Source organism: Chanodichthys erythropterus, chromosome 11, assembly GCF_024489055.1.
Source record: "Chanodichthys erythropterus isolate Z2021 chromosome 11, ASM2448905v1, whole genome shotgun sequence".
Lineage (NCBI taxonomy): Eukaryota > Metazoa > Chordata > Actinopteri > Cypriniformes > Xenocyprididae > Chanodichthys > Chanodichthys erythropterus.
The window spans coordinates 48,581,351-48,600,299 of NC_090231.1; the positions used below are offsets into that span (position 1 = coordinate 48,581,351).

At 37.7% G+C, this 18,949-nt stretch overlaps 1 protein-coding gene across 1 annotated transcript in view; it reads right to left on the reverse strand.

Annotated features, from left to right (window-relative positions):
* Positions 1-1,440: 1,440 nt before the first annotated feature.
* Positions 1,441-18,949, reverse strand: part of dok7a (docking protein 7a) — a 65,352-nt gene continuing 47,843 nt past the window's right edge. The window contains exons 7-12 of the mRNA XM_067401216.1: positions 17,534-18,321; positions 16,256-16,304; positions 10,214-10,302; positions 2,893-2,968; positions 2,666-2,821; positions 1,441-1,586 (exon numbers count right to left, since the gene is read on the reverse strand). Of these exons, the coding sequence (XP_067257317.1) occupies positions 1,441-1,586; positions 2,666-2,821; positions 2,893-2,968; positions 10,214-10,302; positions 16,256-16,304; positions 17,534-18,321 (1,304 nt within the window). The remainder of the gene's footprint in view (positions 1,587-2,665; positions 2,822-2,892; positions 2,969-10,213; positions 10,303-16,255; positions 16,305-17,533; positions 18,322-18,949) is intronic.

The following is an 18,949-nucleotide window of genomic DNA, read 5'->3' on the forward strand; positions in this document are numbered from 1 at the left end:
GTAATGTTTGTTCATAGTTGTTTGCTCATGGCCTTTTTACATCCTCAAAACGTTAGCACATAAACTATATTCATCCATTGATTATTGAAAGTTTTTAAAATAATAATAAACTGGACGTTATGAACATTTAGAAATAACATTTTCATAACTTAACAGCAACATTATCAAAACGTTCTTAGAACAGCTGGAATATTGCTGAACTTTTTTCTGAATCCTTTAGTTTCTTTAAGACACCCTCTTTGTACGTCTAGGAATCCTCACCAAACTCATCTTCAGTGTTTCTTCTTTCTCTTGAAGAAAATCAGAAGGAACACGAGATGATTATATAATAGATGTTTTTATTTTTCACCAGCTTCACACTATGTGTGTTCATGACAGGCTTCTCTTCATCAAAATTCTCAGAGAATTATTACTTGCTTAATTAAATCTGTCAGATTATTAAATTTGCAAACAAAATGAAATGAAAACAGCAAATCTTGTGTTCAATGTATTTAAAAACCAAATGTCTAATTGTGTGTTAAGTCTAAATATACTGCTGTTTCGTATGTAAAGCCTCACACTGTCCTCTGGCGGTGAGACAATAGAACTGCGTCCTCAGATAAAACTTAAACTAAACTTTCCAATAATGATAAACAATATTGAACATTATTTTTTATTTTACACCTGTTTATACAAACTATTATTATTAGTATTATTGTTATTAATTTTTGTCACAGTAACTATGATTGCTATAATATCTAGCAGCAGCAGTATGTTTGTTATATCGCAGTTCAAACTGTTCACTTCCTTCAGTGCTGAAACAATGATAAAATACAGCCTTGATCAATAAAGGACAGTGAACACCTGCGATGCATGATTTTCTGATTCCAAAATGAATCTAAAATACAAAATCAGTAGTTTCATGTAGAAATTACTGTCTTCACATGACTCACTAGAATAGACTTTAATTTTAAGTTAATAAAAAGACTAAAAAGTAAATGCAGCATATTTAATACAAATGCAACTAGAAAGTAATATTCAACACATTAAAACTAAATAAATGTAAAAAATAAATAAAATAAAAATGTAATAAGAAAAAATAAAATTAAGAATGTGTGTTCATCTAAGCAGTGTGAGATATACATTACTCTACATTTGTGATATACTATGAATGACACTGCACACTCACTCACTATTCACTACATAGTGAATTCCACAGTCAACTATATGAGAAAATGACTGGAAACTTCTGTAGATACACTATGTTTGGTGTATTACTGTCATGTCACATAAATATAGTCTGTATATATATATATATATATATATATATATATATATATATATATATATATATATATATATATATATATATATATATATATATATATATATATAGTGTTTTGGTCAGTTTGTGTAGAGCAAAAGATGATCATGAAATCTCCAGATGAAGTGTTTCTCAGTTCAGTCCTCTTTCAGTCCTCGTCTTCTCCTCTGCTGCTCCAGTCTCTGTAGACCTTCTTCTCGCCCCAGTGCATGCTGGGTAACTGCTCTGTGAGCTGCCTCGGTTGCTGCAATGTCAATCTGAGCGTATTTACTGGAGCTTTTCCCTGAACAGAACCGGAACAAGCAGCAAGAAAAGTTTGTCAAGACAGATGTTGATGTTGGCCTGAAAAAGTTTTTCCTGAAAGAGTTTGAAAAGCTTGAAGTTTGACTGATTGTATAAGCAACGTTGCTTGGTTTTTCTGAGTATTTGAATCAAACAATGCATCCCTATAGACTAGCGATAAACACACACACACACACACACACACACACACACACACACACACACACACACACACACACACACACACACACACACACACACACACACATTATAATATATACACACACATACTGATGAATAGAGTAAAGATGCTGAAAATTCAGCTTTGCATAATGGGAATAAATTACATTTTAAAAATGTATTACAATAGAGAATAGTTATTTAAAATTGTAATAATATTTCACAATATTGCTGACTTTTCTGTATTTTTATCAAATAAATGCAGCCTTGGTGAACATAAAAGACTTCTCAAAAACATTAAAAAAATCTTACCAACTCCAAACTTTTTAATAGTATTATATGTGTATAACAACCAATACCAATTTTTTTTTTTTTTTTTTTTTTTAATCTTTCAGTGTCCAATAACGGATAGGCAGAACCAACACTTAATCACTGTATTATTTTTATGCTTTTTTTGCACTATATAATGATATAAAGTAATTATACATAAATAAATATTTTAAAATAAAACTACAATAGTCATATAAATATTAATAATGATTAACAATAAATACATACACTGTATTTAGTGAAATTGGTATTTTCAGGTGTTTGTACTTCCATCAAAGTGAGTGACATTTATTATTATAGTTGAGCTTCATGCTGTTTTGCTTTAAAAAGAGTAAAATCTGTTTTTGTCAGATGAGTTGTATCTTGCATGTGACTGTGACTTTGTTTGTTTACTTTAATAATGGATAAATAATATTATGGAACCTTGCTTCCACCACGGGAACAAGAAAAAAAAAGGTAACTATTTTTTTTTTTTTTGTTTTGTTTTTAATCTTGCAATTGCAATGTATGCTATGTATGGTGTTGATTTGCATATATTATTATTAATATTATTATTTGTTTGTTTTGCACCTCTGATGGTCGTGCTGGACTCCTGCAGCTCTAGTTCCATGTAATGCAGCTGTTTTTTGGACGTAGGGCTGGTGGGAATATTCACGTATGTTACAGCGTCTCCTCTGAGCCTGTCCGTCACCGCTGAGCCATCCACTGCAAATGCAAACACTCCACCTGAAACACACAGACCCACATTAAAGACACACACACCTATAGAAAACACTATAGACCTCGAGTGAGTTCACCTTCAGTGAGATGATGAGAAATCCTCTGTGAAGCAGCACAGTTGCCAATGAGCTCAAACCTGCTCCGCTCCTCCAACTGTGAGAGAGAGAGAGAGAGAGAGAGACGTTCATCCATGGAAAAACACACCTTCATTAGTCTGATTCCTGTTTAAAAGTAACATGTCCACACCAGTTTAATCTATAACTTGTCTGTACAAGTTTAGCACTGTTTCATGAAAGTGAGAGAGGCTGAAGCCTTTATGCTTTAATGCAGTTTTCAGATGACAGCCTTATAATAACACACTGTTTGTGTGGCATTGTGTATTTCACTCCTGTATCATTTAACCCTTTGATGTACGAGTCATTGAAGTAAAAAAAAAAAAAAAAAAATGAATGAATGAATGAAAAAAAAAATCTGTTTCGTTTTTGAAAAGAGATTAAATAAGGTATTTTTCAAATGCTAATAACTAATAACATTAGACCAAATTAATCCTAAATTCTAAGCATTTTGTGCTTACATTTTTTGTGCAAATTTTGAACAATTTTGAGTGCTGTTATTCAGGTAACCATCCATCACAATTACCAGGTTTTGTCTCAAAACCTAAAGTATTAGTAAAATACAGCTACTGTAAATGGCTGATATACAATATGGCCAACAAAGATGGTTATGATGACATATGCAAGTTTCATTTCGTTCACGTAAAAGCATTGCAAAGATATTGCCTCACTATCTTTGCTATCTAATTTGTTGAGCATTATACACTAAAGATTTGATATATCAAAAATCTTTATATCAGAAAGTTCACTTTCGAGGGAATGATGTCAATGATGACACTGTGGGGAACGCCTTGAGTGTGACTGTGTCTGAAGCCATCAGCAACTTAGTCCAATCTTGATTGGTGCAACATCATCCCGTGATGCGTGACGGTGAAAAGCGGAAGCTATAAAGGAGCCAGTCTCACAGCTGTTGTCAGCTTTCCGATCTTCAGCAAGCGCTCTGTGTCTGTCAGTCTTATTTGTTGTTTGTCTCGTATCATTATTAATATACAGTATATTTTGGTGAGTGGGCAGCAGCAGTTTAAGAAGTGTGTTCCTCCCTGCCCACATTTTATTATGGGTGAGATGCACAAAACCTTTTGTGTGAGCCGTTTGGAAGCAGAGCATGCTCTGTCAGCCCGAGGGGGTTGATTGCGAACATTGTGAGTGTTTGACTCTTAGAATGCTACGCTCCCGGCTGGCATTGTTTGATCAGAGTGGCCAGCTCACCCCAGGTGGTACAGGTCCCATGGTTGCCGAGGCAGCCTGTCTGCCTCATTCGTGGGGATCACAGATGGATCTAGGGGAGGGGTTTGGGATGGTTTCGGGCCTTTCTCAGGCCTCAGCCTCTGGATCCAGTGCTCACACCACTTCCTAATTGTTTTGCAAAGCATATATGACAGCAGGTCAAGCCGGCGCCTGTCTACACACTATGGCTATACTACAGGTGTATCAGGCTGATCTGCTAGAGGACTTAGACGGGGGTGAAGCTGTGAGCTCTGAAGATATTAAAGAGCTCCATAGAGCCACTTATTTATCTCTCTGTGACACCAAAGAGACGGCCCGTGCTATCGGCCACTCTATGGCAGCCATGGTGGTGATGGAGAGGCACTTGTGGCTCAACCTGTCAGGCATCAAGGAGAGGGACAGAACTTTCCTCCTTGATGCCCCATTATCGCCATCTGGTCTCTTCGGTGACGCTGTAACATCAGTGGTTGAGAGATTTCAGGAGGTGTAAAAAAAAAAAATGTATCCCCCGTTGCCATAAGTCTCAGCAATCAACATCAGGCTTCTCATACCAGCAGACACAAAAACAGTGTTGTTGCTAGTCGAGCACCCCCACAAAGATCTTGGGGTTCGAAGCAGCAATCGCAACCGAAGCCCGTTAGAGAGAAAACAGATCTGAGGAATGTTATTCTCTCGAAATGGGCTTCGGATAAGAGGTCCTGGCAGTCAGGTCAGGCCTGGGGTACAACAATTCTATTAGAGGAGACTAATATCTCCTCCTTCCCCCTCTGAGGAGGGCGTGAGGTACAGCATGTTGTTTTTAAGGGGAGAGAGCTTGCTGGCTGACCTTTTGAGTTTCAGTGGCTAGGTTCTAGATTATTTTTAATCTAGAGGCAGGCACTGGTCAGCATGGTGTAGTTGGTATTAACGTCCTCATTGTGTCAAGCTGACATGGCGTTGATTTCCTTCGAAAGGGAATGTCTCAAGTTACACTTGTAACCATGGTTCCCTGAGAGAGGAATGAGATCCTCCGTTGTGTTGCAATGCCTCGGCCGTGCCTGCGCCTCTTCCCTCAGACATTTGAAGCTGATGACGTGTTTTCAGGTTGTTTTTATACGCTGACATCACCCTGTGACTTTATCACTGCATCAGCCATGATTGGCTAAGTTGTTATATGTGCCTCAGACACCGAGTCTTCTTCTTTCTCCTTTCAGATTTTCTTTCAAAAACATTAATTTAAATAGCATAGTGTCCAAACTGTATTTAGCATCTGAGCAGAATTTTGCAAACAAAAGTTTCATTTATGTTACACTGGGCCAGGGGTGCCCAATAGGTCGATCGCGATCTTCCAGTCGATCGCAAAGACAATGCTGGTAGATCGCACACAATTATAATAAATGCTTTTGTTAAATTTTAATAAAAAGAAATATAACGATGCCCTTTCTTATCCTTTTAGTTTCTGTCTGACTTGCATTTGACTAATACATTTTTACCAGGCAAGATTTATTCAGTTGCCATGACAACTAGGTAGAGAACAGAGCGCGAAGTCGGCTTCCTCCAAATACACACGAAACAAACAGCCATCTCTGAAGTGAGCGTGCACATATTGAGCAGACGATTTTCATGAACACATCCATGATCTCTTTCATGTTCTGCATTTTCGTACATAGAGCTTGTTAGTGTATAATAATAGTGTTAATTAAGGAAGTCGGGAAAATCATCCTCCTCCTTGTACTTAATAATGAATCAGTTAGAACCGCTGACCATCGCATGTGTTCCGTCAGTGTTGATTGACACCAGATTAGACATTGGCAGCTGTGTTTTGTCAACAAAGATTATGTAATACTGTCTGATTCTATTCAGTGCAAGTCATCAGAATAAGGTAAATGCCCTGGCTAATGTAATCTGTTGTGCTGTAAGTATTTTGAGTTTAGTATTAAAATTGAAAATTGTTAAAATTTAATATCAACAATTAACATTTATTTTTATTTTCCTTAATTCCATGTAGAGATACATGCAGTAGTAGCAGCAAGCATTTGAATATAAGCTGTTTTTTTTTTTTGTTTTTTTTTGGTTGGTAGATCTCATGTAGGCTACGTCCACATGAAGCCAGAGCTTACCCTATCCCAGTGGTTCTCAAACCTGTCCTGGGGACCCCCCACCACTTCACATTTTGCATGTCTCCCTCATCTAACACACCCAATTCAACTCTTGCAGTCTCTACTAATTAGCTGATGACTTGAATCAGGTGTGTTAGATGAGGGAGACATGCAAACTGTGCAGTGGTGGGGGGTCCCCAGGACAGGTTTGAGAACCACTGCCCTATCCAATCTTTTTTTTTATTTTTCTTGTGTCAAGAAATGTCTACGTCCACACGAAACCACTGAAAGGACTCAAAACTATGTAGTATACATGCCAGACCAATATATGGCACTGTAATTCTGCCACAGAGATACATTTAAAACAGCGAATAAGACTTGGAGCATGCGCATAAACCTTGCACGTTGTATACAAACTATAGTAAAGCTTAGAAATAATGCTTTATTTTGGCTCAGTAGCTTCTGCAGCACGAACACAAACATCCAGAGTCCGCTATTGTTGTTGTTGCCGTTTTGTGCTGTTAGCGGCGTCTAACTAGGGTCGATATGTGGAGTGATGACATCATCGTTTCACAAAATATACGGATAGGCGTTTTCAGATTTATCCACTCTGGGACCCGGTTTAAAAAAAATAGCGGGTTGCCACATGTAAGAGCAGAGACAAAGAAACACATAGGAAACCCTTAAAATTTTCCTGCATTTAATATAGCTTAAATTATGCTATGTTTAATGTCTATGGGTTCATATTGAGAAGGTTTAAATGCTTGTGTATATGATATGTTGATACCTGTGCAACATCAGTATTACAAGAATCTTTAATAGTTTACTCTTCAACAACTCAGCACATTCAGTCAGGCTCAAAGACAAGAGCCATAAAATCCCCCAACAAGTAAGTTCCCGCTACAGAAATTCCACTTTGCTTATTGGACAGTTACATTTAATATAGCTTAAATTATGCTATGTTTAATGTCTATGGGTTCATATTGAGAAGGTTTAAATGCTTGTGTATATGATATGTTGATACCTGTGCAACATCAGTATTACAAGAATCTTTAATAGTTTACTCTTCAACAACTCAGCACATTCAGTCAGGCTCAAAGACAAGAGCCATAAAATCTCCCAACAAGTAAGTTCCCGCTACAGAAATTCCACTTTGCTTATTGGACAGTTCCACCCGAAGAGTTGTGGTTTCTCCCAGACCTTAAGAGCCATATCCAGATGCTCTTCAAAAGGTCGAGGTCTAATGCAAGTATTGTACAATATATTAAATTGCTGCTAGCTAGTTCAAATTGTGAACCTCCTTTGTTACAAGGCAGTTTTTATGATGAATACTGATGATTCTTTCCCTTGTTTTTGGTTTCTTCATAGCTCCTACTGTTTCCCACTTCCAGTTTCATTTATCATTTTACCCATTTATGTGTGACTTGCATGTATGTATGTTTGTGTCTGTTAGTTAGCTATTTGTTTGGGATTTAATTAACTTGTGTACAATACATATTTGGTTCTGATGCTCTGTCTGCAATAGATTGCCTCTTAAATTATCAGATCTGATTACCAGCTCTGTAAATACTTATTACAAAGCACTGTAAATACTAAGAAAGAATTATTTGTCTGTGACCACGAAAAATACTGTAATGACTGAGACAAATCAGACACAATTATTTGTTCGTTATCCAATAGTTTTAAGCTCAATCTGGGGTCTGGCTTCCATCCCAGAGAAGTTCTTAGTTACAAGTTTTATTGCACCAAATGTGGCTGCCGCATTGAGAGCAGAGAAGAGACACACAGAAACGTGCATCTTTCCTGCATTATCCACACATAACACAGACTCTCTTGAATTAATGTATAGACAGACTGTTCTATAAATGAACATGCACATTCCCAGGAAATGATATCCATTATTACCGTTGCTGTATTACAATCATTGTAATTCACAGATGTATGTGTATGTTTTATGATACATTGAAGGTAACTTCATGCCATGTTTAGTGTCTATGGGTTAGTATCGAAAAGATATAAAAGCTTGTGTATGCAGTATGTCCATACCTGTGCAACACATCAGTATTACAAGAATCTTTAATAGTTCTTATTCAAAAACTCAGCTTGTTAATCTTTCTTGGTCATAAAAGCCCTGTCAGGAGGTGTGTTGTCGCCCGGAAATACAACACCTTCATTGGCTACATCAACTTTAAGAGGTTGGACTTTGACCAGAGGTTAAAAGCTAGAGAACAATGCCACTCCCTCTTTTTCCTTGCTTCTGGGACCACTGAACAGACATCTCCTTGCTGCAGGCCTCTTCAGGCCAAGGCCTACAAACCAGCCATGTGCTAAACATCCAACATAGAAAAGACTGGCAACAACTTCAGACGAAGTCCTCAAGATCTCTCCTCAACCTGCAGATCCGACGCTCCTCAGCCTAAAGGCATCTTGCAAGTATTGTACATTTGAACACTAAACAGCGATTTAGTATTTATTTGTAATACCCTTGCTAATGCTGAAGAAACTGATGATTCCTTTCCAGATTGTCTTTGACTTTTTCCTATAGCTCTAGTAACAGTACCTCTTCCGGTTCAACTCTATCATTACTCATTCTGACCTACGTATGTGTGTGACCTTTGTGTATGTTATGTTATGTGTTTGTTAGTTTAGTTATGTGTTTGTGAGTTAGTTAATAAACACTGTGCACAATACCTGTTTGGTTCTATCTCCGTCTGCTAATAAATTGCCTCTTAAGTGATTTAGATCCTGACTACATGCTCTAAGTAGCACAGTACAATAAGAATGTTATTTTTCCATAATCTGGAAATGAACATTTCTTAGAATTAATAAACAATCAACAATGAGTGTTCACTGGACAGCAGGTTAATTGATTGTAATATTAAGCTTAATGTAGCTATATCCAGTTAATCTGATTAACAGATTTATATATTCATGATTAATCATAATTATTAATCATATTGAGTTATGAATAATTATTAATATTTCCCCTTTGAGTTAATTTGCTACAATACCATTATCTTAGAATTAATTAATAATCAATACTGAGTGTTCACAGGATGAACTGAGTTACTGATTGTAATTTTAATGAAGCTACTTCAAGTTCATCTGATTAAATGATTCAAACATTCATAATTAATCATAATTAACAATTATAGTGCGTTATGAATAATTATTAATATTTCCCCTTGAGCTAATATCGCTACATCCATGACATTTTATGTACCATATTTGTTATTATAGAGCCTATAAATGCATTTTATTTCAGTATATATTACATATTTCAGTCAATTTCATTCATCTTAGTATAGAAATATAGTTTGGGAAAAGCAGTTTAATATAGTTTGGGAAAAGCCAATCCTCAGCTTGATCAGGTTTCTCCTAAAATGAACTGAAAGTCATGCTTGCATGGATTGATTCAGAATTTGCCTTTGAATGGTGCATGTTCTCCATGGTTGTGGCTGCATTAGTGGATAATGAGGTTACTCACGAAGGACTGGTATCTCTCTCTTTTCAAACAGATTACATAAACAGTGAATATTTGTTTTCGATTAGACTTACATTATTTAAAACCTGACATTTCAACATTTCTTTAGACATATGTCTCATGTTTGTGTGACAAGTATTCACTAAGTTTGAGTTTTCTGAAATGTATCAGAATGGACTTCACTGAGAGAGAGAGAGAGAGAGACAGCAGATCACACATCATGTTTGTTTTCTTTATTTTGCGAAAATCACAACATTTTGTTTTTATTGTATGTGAATGCTGTATAACTTATCTATAAGACCAAAATTTGAGTATCTTTCACAGTTATCAGGAAAAAACACAATTGAAGGTGCCTCTTTTAAAAATCTGTCACCTGTTGTCGATTCATTGCATCAAAGGGTTAATCGAGCACCGGTGTGTTAATTGCACCGTGTCGGGTTGCATTGGTATTTTTTGCACAGTTCTATCGAATGTAAATCAAAAGGAATATCGTTACCTCTGGGCTTCTCTCTGTTGTTCGGCCATCCATAATTTCATAGGCAGGATCTGATCTTCCTTTGTCTGCCCAGATACTCTCTATGTTATCTGCATTTAAAAAAAATAAATAAATAAAAAAATCACAGCACAAGGTTAGAACAAAACACATGTACAATATATGACAAGGGTATCTTTTGTCCAATTTAAAAAGAATATTCTTCTTCCTAAAACCAGGTTTTAAAAAAAAATAATAAACTGGGACAAAACAAGCCAATGGACCTTAGTGATTTGCATCGCAAGCCACTACCCGTACATATAGGTATGTAAGGCAGAGTGCAACACTCACACATTAAGTTTTATGCTGAGGAGCCGAGACAGTGTCCCGGCCGTTCAGTGGTGGCACAGGAATTGTGGTGATGGGACGTAATAGCTCCATTCCCTCCTTCAGGAGGGAGTTACAATAGTAACCTAGACGTTCCCTATCAGTCAGTCACGTTCAAAGTTATGTCAGAACAGACATGGCTTTACCAGGGGGATGTTGATTTCTGCTGTTGTTTTTACACCATATACATTTAAAACAAATTGGATAACAGTGGGGAAGTGTGCCTGTTCCAAACGGAAAGAGACGGTACGGAGACCACATCCTGCCAGTAGGGAGTTAACATGTGGAGTTACACATATGGACTGACCATTAGGGCAGTGTTACACATATTTTAAATCTTTGTGGTAGATCCTGCCTTTTCAGGGATAGAGTCAATACTATTACAGAGATGGGCAGGGTGGAATCTGCCCAGGAAAAGACACAGGCTCACCAACAGTGAAGTTGTACCATGGAAGAATATACATATGGGATCACTGAGAGGGAATCGCAACATATGGGGCATCAAGTCTAGTACAGAGGCTGACCAAATGGGCATACACACAAGTACTAGACCTGGCATCAGATTGGGCCAATCTCTGTTTGGAGATAGCCTTTCCCTTCTACTGGCTTCCAAAGCAGACAAAGAGCTGTTCTGAGGATCTGAAGCTCTGTGAGCGGTCAACGTACAAACACAGGGTGCGAATGGGACACAGCAACCCAAGGGCTGGGTCTACTTCCTCTAGGGGACTGCGCTTGCAAGTTCACCACCTTGTCCCTGAAGGGAGTGGTGGGAACTTTGGCCACATATCTAGTCCTGTTCAGAGACCACATGTGGAGGTTCCAGAATTCTGGACGTGGGTGCCATATGGTACCCCGTCCCTGAGAAAGCAGGTCCTTCTTCAGGGGAATCTGCCAGGGAGGGGCTGTCGTGAGGAGCATAAGGTCTGAGAACCAGGTCCGGGAGGGCCAGTAGGGTGCAACCATCAAGACCTGCTCCTCGTCCTCACTGGGGGTAACTTATACTTGCGGAGGCGCCGGCGCCAGCTGTGTGCCAGTGCATCTGTGCCAAGGGTTCCCTGGGTCAGGGAATAAAACAACTGGCAGTGGGATGTCTCAGGAGAGGCAATCAGGTCTACCTGTGCATCTCCAAAGAGTCTCCAGATCAGCTGGACCACCTGGGAGTAGTGTCTCCACTCTCCTGGAAGCGTGAGCTGTTGTGAGAGCACGTCAGCTGCATGATTGAGCTTGCCCAGAATGTGAATGTCATAAAGCAACTTCTAAATAACTTCTAGTCACTTCTAAATCTAGAGGAGGAGATGGTGGGTGAGTTGTGACATACGAGCGTAGATTGTTGATGTACACAACAGTCAATGTATTGTCTGTCCGGACCAGCACATGCTTGTCCTACAGCAACGGTCAAAACCAGTGCAGGGCCAGCAGTACTCATGCAGGAGCTGCGTACATTGGAGTTTGCTCTTTTCCCAGTTCATCCAAAGCCCCAGCTGGCTGAGGCGAGGTCCATCACTGTACGCAGCTCCTGCTTTAGTAAATGATGACAGAATTTTCATTTTTGGGTGAATAATTTCTTTAAGTGTGTTTAGACATAGACTTTAACAGTCATGAAAGTGTTCTCTCTTTAAGTACACTTCAGTGGCTCTTTATTTCTTTAATATTATGTTATCTGCAAGTGCAGTTTTTTTACAAATATACTTTTATGATTAAGTACACTGCAAGTGCACATGAAATACAATTAAGCACAATTCTTTTTCAAAAGGCTAGAGGAACATGTCCAGTGCTTCTTGTGAAATTGTGTGATTGTGTTCAATTATGAATTGTTCATAACAAGAAGTGCTTCACAAATTTGCTTAAAATATGTCCCCGGCCTTAGTGCGAATGTAATTTAAAAAGCAGACAAACAGTACTAATTTATAATTTTGTCTATGATACTGGCCTTAATATAAATATAATGATTAGTATTTCCCAAACTTTACATATCAATGCATACCAAATACACATTGGCACATGATTGATTGGTTGGTTCAATACTTTATTTAGCAGTCAAGCAACAGGAGGATCTACATACTGTGTTTTTTTCTTTTCTAGTTTGAGTTTAGCGCTGTGTCGTTGCTAGGAAACTTTGTTTACTGTATTCATTCATGTGGCAAGTCGTGTTTGCTCTCTTGGCAGGCCTTCCAGCATACACTTTTAAACCTCTACAACTCATCCAGAATGCTGCAGCAAGACTGGTCTTTAACTAGCCCAAGAGAGTGCATGTCACACCTCCCTTTATCAGTTTGCATTGGCTGCCAATAGCTGCTCGTATCCAATTCATGGCTCTAATGTTTGCCTACAGAACAACCACTGGCTCTCCACCACTATACCTAAACTCACTACTTCAGACTTATACGCCCTCCAGAAGCTTGCGTTCTGCAAGTGAACGGCGCCTTGTGGTGCCATTCCGATAGGGGCAGGAAATCACTCTCACCGACCTTCTGGTCTGTTCCCGGCTGGTGAAATTACCTGCCACACTCTATTGGAGCAGCTGAGACTTTAGTTTAAAAAAAACTGCTAAAGACATATCTTTTTCGTCAACACTTGACCCAGTATATTAGCACTTACTCTTTATATTTACTTTTCTTTTTTCGATTTCTATTATCTTTCTTCATCTATTTGTATAAAAAAAACAACAACCTTGTTACGAGCACTTTGATGATGAAACACAGCATGACATGCACTTACATACTGTTGTACTCATGTTGATTTGATTGCTTCTACTATTCTCATTTGTAAGTTGCTTTGGAGAAAAGCGTTTGCTAAATGACTAAATGTAAATGTAAATGTATTACCAGATTATGAGTTACATTAGGTACATCAAAGCAGGATTATATTTATCTAATAAATACTATTCCTTTCAATGTGTTGCTCTTGGTGAAATCTTACAAAATACACTACAATATGAGTTTTAATCTCCCTTAACCATCTATACAAGAGATTAGTATTTTGGATACTAAATGTACAAAGCAAGAGCCCTTAAAGTTAATTCCAACTTGTTTACTATCATCACTTAGAAACAAAACCATCACTAAAAAAAAAACAAAAATCATGCATTATACAACTAAACTGTATTCCCCCACTTAAGTTTTGCTAATAATAAAAAAATGTTACATCAGATAAATCCTGTGTTTTAAATCCCATAATGGCTCAGAAGTCAGATATAACTCATGACACATGCAATCGAACTCGCTTTCAAGTTCTTAAACTTTTTCACCCATCCAAACCCTCAAAGAAGAGGAATGGAAAACAACAATATACATGTAGATGGGTTTGCATAAGAGGAAAGTGACTTCTGGATTGAGAAGGAGAAGAAGATTGAGTCATCAAAAAAAGAGGTGGGTTAGAGATGAGACAATGTCCAGTCTGAGAGGTTTAGGGTCAACATCCTCTTACCTTCTTCAGGTTTTCGTTGCAGAGAAACTGGCCTACTGGGATGCTCAATGGAGGAGCAGATGGACTCTGAGATGTTCAAGTTGTTTCTACTCAGTTCTCTGCTCTGATCCTGGACAAAAATTGCGAGTCTGGATGGAGGAGTGAGACTAAGCAGCCGGCAGTTTCCCTCTCCTTTCCTGCACTGGAGGCAGTTCTCGTAGAGGACGTTGTGTATGCTGTGAACAGGGCGTCTGGACGATGACATCGCCTCATAAACGCTACTACTGACTGATTTCCCAGCAGGATTATAATGTGCCAGGAGATCAGACAGACAGGAAATGTAGCTCTTAGATTGTTCCTCCTCATTGGTCTGTGAATGTTCAGATAATGGCTTCCGTGGATCCTGATTGGTCAAAGAGGACTCGCTGATCTCCACTTGCTCCTGATTGGTGGCTGGTCCAGTCGGAGAGGATGGAGATTCACCTGCTGAAGTAACACCTGCTGCTTTGAAAGTGTGTCTGTACTTTCCTCACATATAAATCTCACTTTATATTACCATGTTGAAATGTGCTGTATATTGCCTTAATAGAGAACTGGCTTAATAAATACGGGAGGTATCCAGACCCTTGTGAAAAAGAAGTGCACTTAATTGTATTAAATGTACTTCTTCAAATCTTACAAGTATAATCTTAAAATACTATATTTGCAGATAATATAATATTAATGAAATAAAAGGCCACTTAAGTGTACTTAAAGAGAGTACGCTTTCATGACTGTTTCTTAACACACTTTAAAAAAGTGCTGTTGTAAATGTCAAATAAAAAGTTTACCTTTACATACATTTTTAAATCATTGCTTTAATAATATTTTGTCATGCTTTAAAGTACACTTATTTTGATGTGTTGACTAACATACTAAAACACATGTAATGTCGTACTTGATTATAATTTTAACAGTAGTGTGTTGTTGGATATTACATTTAAAGTAAATGGCCCGGTTTCACAGACAGGGCTTAGATTAAGCCAGGATTAAATCTAGTTCCATTAGGGCAATTACGTTTTGCCTTGGAATGTCTTAGAAAAAAAAATTACTGGTGTGCATCTTGAGACAAATCAATGGCTCTGACATATTTTAAGATATGTCAGTGCAAGTTGCTTTCAGGTAAAACAGCTCAACATACATTGTAGTCTAGGACTAGGCTTAAACCTAGTCTGTGAAACTGGGGGAATATATTTTAAATGTACTAAATTGTAACAATTGTACAAATTTCAATAGAAAATACATTAAAGCATATTTTAGTATACCATAAATGCTTCAGTACATTCGGCAGTACACTTTATATTTCAAAGAAAATAGAAGTGATTATGAAATTACATATAAAGATGTACTTTTTTTTTAAGTTTAGTTAATTGCAATTAATATAAATTAACATGCAATTTAATGTCCTAAAACACGGCTTCCCAAACACATTCCTGGAGCCTCCCCAACACCACATTTTGCATGTCTCCTTTGTCTGACACACCCATTTCAGTTCTTGGTGCAAAGCCACTGGAAGGCAAGCCTGCAACCTTCAGCCAAAAAAGTGTAATGGCTAATGCTAACGCTCTGCCTCTGGCGGTACGCAGCTAAGGAGACCAGAGGCTGTTTTTTGAATGGATGTCAATGGATGAGAGGCTTCACTATGCTGATTAAACAGCTTTTGTGGGGAAATAGCTAATCATTTAATTAATCGACAGCCTGTTAGCTAATCTTCAGCATGTTTTACACTAAACAATACTTTCGTTGGGAACTATATGTAGGTTATAGCTTGATAAAAATTTATTTTTTCAGAGAAGGCAGACCAGGGAATGTTGCGACTGATGTCACTGCCATTACACGATTGGCTGAGAGGTGCCGCACATGATTAAGTTAGCCGTTATGCTTTCTCTAATGGTAAGAGATACAGACCCTCTCATCTCCCTATAATAATACGATCTGTGCTTGGAGTCTCAGCTTATGAGCTGATGATCTGAATCAGATGTGTTTGATTAAGGAGACATGGAAAACATGCAGTGTTGGGGAGGCTTCAGGAGTGTGTTTGGGAATCCCATCCTTATATACTGTTCACACTTATATACTATATTCTTTCCGTAATAAGTACTCTTTTTAAAGCATGTTAAAGTGCACATATTTTTCTCATGAAGACTCATTAAATAACCTTTTAAGCATTTCATTATGGGACATGCAGAATGAGGGAGATGTTGTAAAGGGATATACTGGCTGCAGGAATCTTACTTGGCACAGTGGGCAGTAAAGTCCCTCCAGGATGAGGCAGAAATGTACCCTGTTTAACAAACACAGAGCAAATCAATTAACTGTTACATAACACCATAATCAATGCCACAATGAACTGAACTTGATGCAAGAGTCTGTTCTTATTGCAGTACACCAGATGGTGTTGCTTCCCAACACAATAGTATGGAAGCTTGTTCCCACCACAGAATAAAATAATAATACATAATAATATAATAATAATAAAGGTAATTGTGACACGTGGCCACATTATTTTTATATATAGAAACAAGCTTTCATAATATAGGTTTACACATTGGGGAGAAAAGAAAAGAATTGTGATTTTTCTGATAAAAATTGTGATTTTGATTTTTAAAAATAATAATATTAATAAAAGCTCCAGGTTTGCTGTGCTTGTTTGTAGTTTGGCCAAAGATTTTGTGATTATATTATATATTATACCATGGTCTGTCTAAATATTCGATTCTGATTGCTGAAAGGTGTGCAATAAAACTATTTAATGCACAGGTAGTTCAAAGTCAGTTTAATCACCGTTCTAATGCAATTGGTTTCATTGTAGCACACACACGCTTACGCCATCAAATGCGCTGTTTTCATGGAAGCACACACACGTCACTCAGAGATTGTGCTGCACACACACAGCAACAAGGGGATAACATCAATGGTAATTAAACTCTTCAATTAAACAGCTTTGTTGTTAAGATGCTGAACAGACGTAGGTAATTCACACAAGCATCTCTTATCTCTCTCGACAGTTAATTCAAATAAATGCTAGAATTTATTCATGCAAATAAATGTAACCGTACGCACTACTTTATGCCTGCGTTTGATTCAAAGTGGGCATAATGCTAGATCTAACAGTTTCGTAACTGACCGAAAATATTTTTACCCTTTCCGGTCAAATATTGCTCTGCAAACATCAATAACAACTTTAAGTTGTCAATGCTGGCAAATGATCGTGTTATAAGCAGGATAATCCATGGTTAGCTAAAATCTTCATTATTGTAGAAAAAGTAAACATTTACATTAACATTACAATAAGATTAGAGTGTTTTTGTCATTTTTATTATTGTTTTTAATGTCTATATTATTTTTATTTCAGTTTTAGTTTGTTATTTTAGTATATCGAGATAAGCTAAATTAAAATGAGCAACTAGCTTAAAATGAAGCAACTAGCTGAAATAAAATACTTGAGGAAATGTTTTTATTATGGCTTTAGTTTTAGTTTTAAACTATAATAACCCTGAGTAATGTGTGTACCTTGAGTCCTCTGCAGATGTGGCAGGTAGTGACGACCGATTTAGAGCCGACAGTAGGAAGTGAACAGTTTGCACAATCACTGCAGCTTTTATTACAAAATAATCCCTGAGACTCCTCCCCTTTTATTAAGCTCTTCCTTTTCTTTGACTCCTCCATTTTACCAAGCTCTAGAGAATGAATCAGAGCTGAGCCAGAATCTGATTGGCTGGGAGATTCTGAATATTCTTCAGACTGTTTCCGGACGAACGGCTCTATAAGTCCAGTATTATTTTGAGATCTGCTACTGTCTCTGTTGTCCTCAGGAGCACTGGTGATCTCCAGCAGACTCCGGGGAGAGTCATAAAGGTATGGTAGGGAAGAGGGAATTTGGTACTCATGATTGCATGTGCACAGGTGTTTTTCTGGGATAGTAGGTGGTGGCAGGTTGAACGGCATGCCGTATTCCTCCCCCGGACCAGCAGCATCCAGACTGCCGCTGTAGGAAGAAAAGCTTCCTGTGTAAGACGAGTGGCTTCCCGTTGCAATGCCGCTGTCAGATGAGTTCTGTCGGCCGGTTTCTTTTAGCTTCCGTGAGCGAACGGGATCAGTCGGGACCTTGAGTTCAGTGGAGAGTTTCTCTTCTACCTGAGATGCTTGTGGGTGAGAAGTTTCTGCAGAGCTGGGCAGAACCAGATCGGTCCACGTTGCAGAGCGACTGCTAATACTGCAATCTGTGTCTGAGGTGTCAGATGAACCAGATATGCTGCGGTTGTCTGCTGTCATCGAAGAGCCGAAACGGGAGCTGGAAGCTTTCAGGACATAAGAGAAAGAAAGCAATATTATTCATCCTGACTGCACAAATATTTGCTTCTCTCCTCATAGATATTAAAAGAAGTGAACTTATTTGCTATGAATGTGCACTTGTCGGTTACTTTGAATCCTAAATGTATTTTTAAATACATGTACATGCAGATAATATAATATTAATGAAATAAAATGCCGCTTAAGTATACTTGTTTACTTAAGACACTTATTTTGATGTGCTGACTTTAAAGCACATGTACCTCCGGTTTCACAGAAAAGGCTTAAGCCTAGTCCCAGACTAAAATGCATGTTTGAGCTGAAATCAACTTGCACTGACACATCATACAATATGTCACTACCATTGTTTTATCTCTTATTTTTTTTCTAAGGCAGGTTTATAAAAGCGAGGTTTATAAAATATTGGCTTAATCTAAACCCTGTCTGTGAAACCAGGCCGTAAAGTATTTAATTATAATGTGAATTGTAGTGTGTTATTTGTAGTGTGTTATTATAACAAATATATTTAATATATGACATAGTTTTAATAGAAATTACATTAATGCCCAGTTTCACAGACGAGGCTTAAGCCTAGTTCCAGACTAAAATGTATGTTTGAGCTGTTTTAACTGAAAG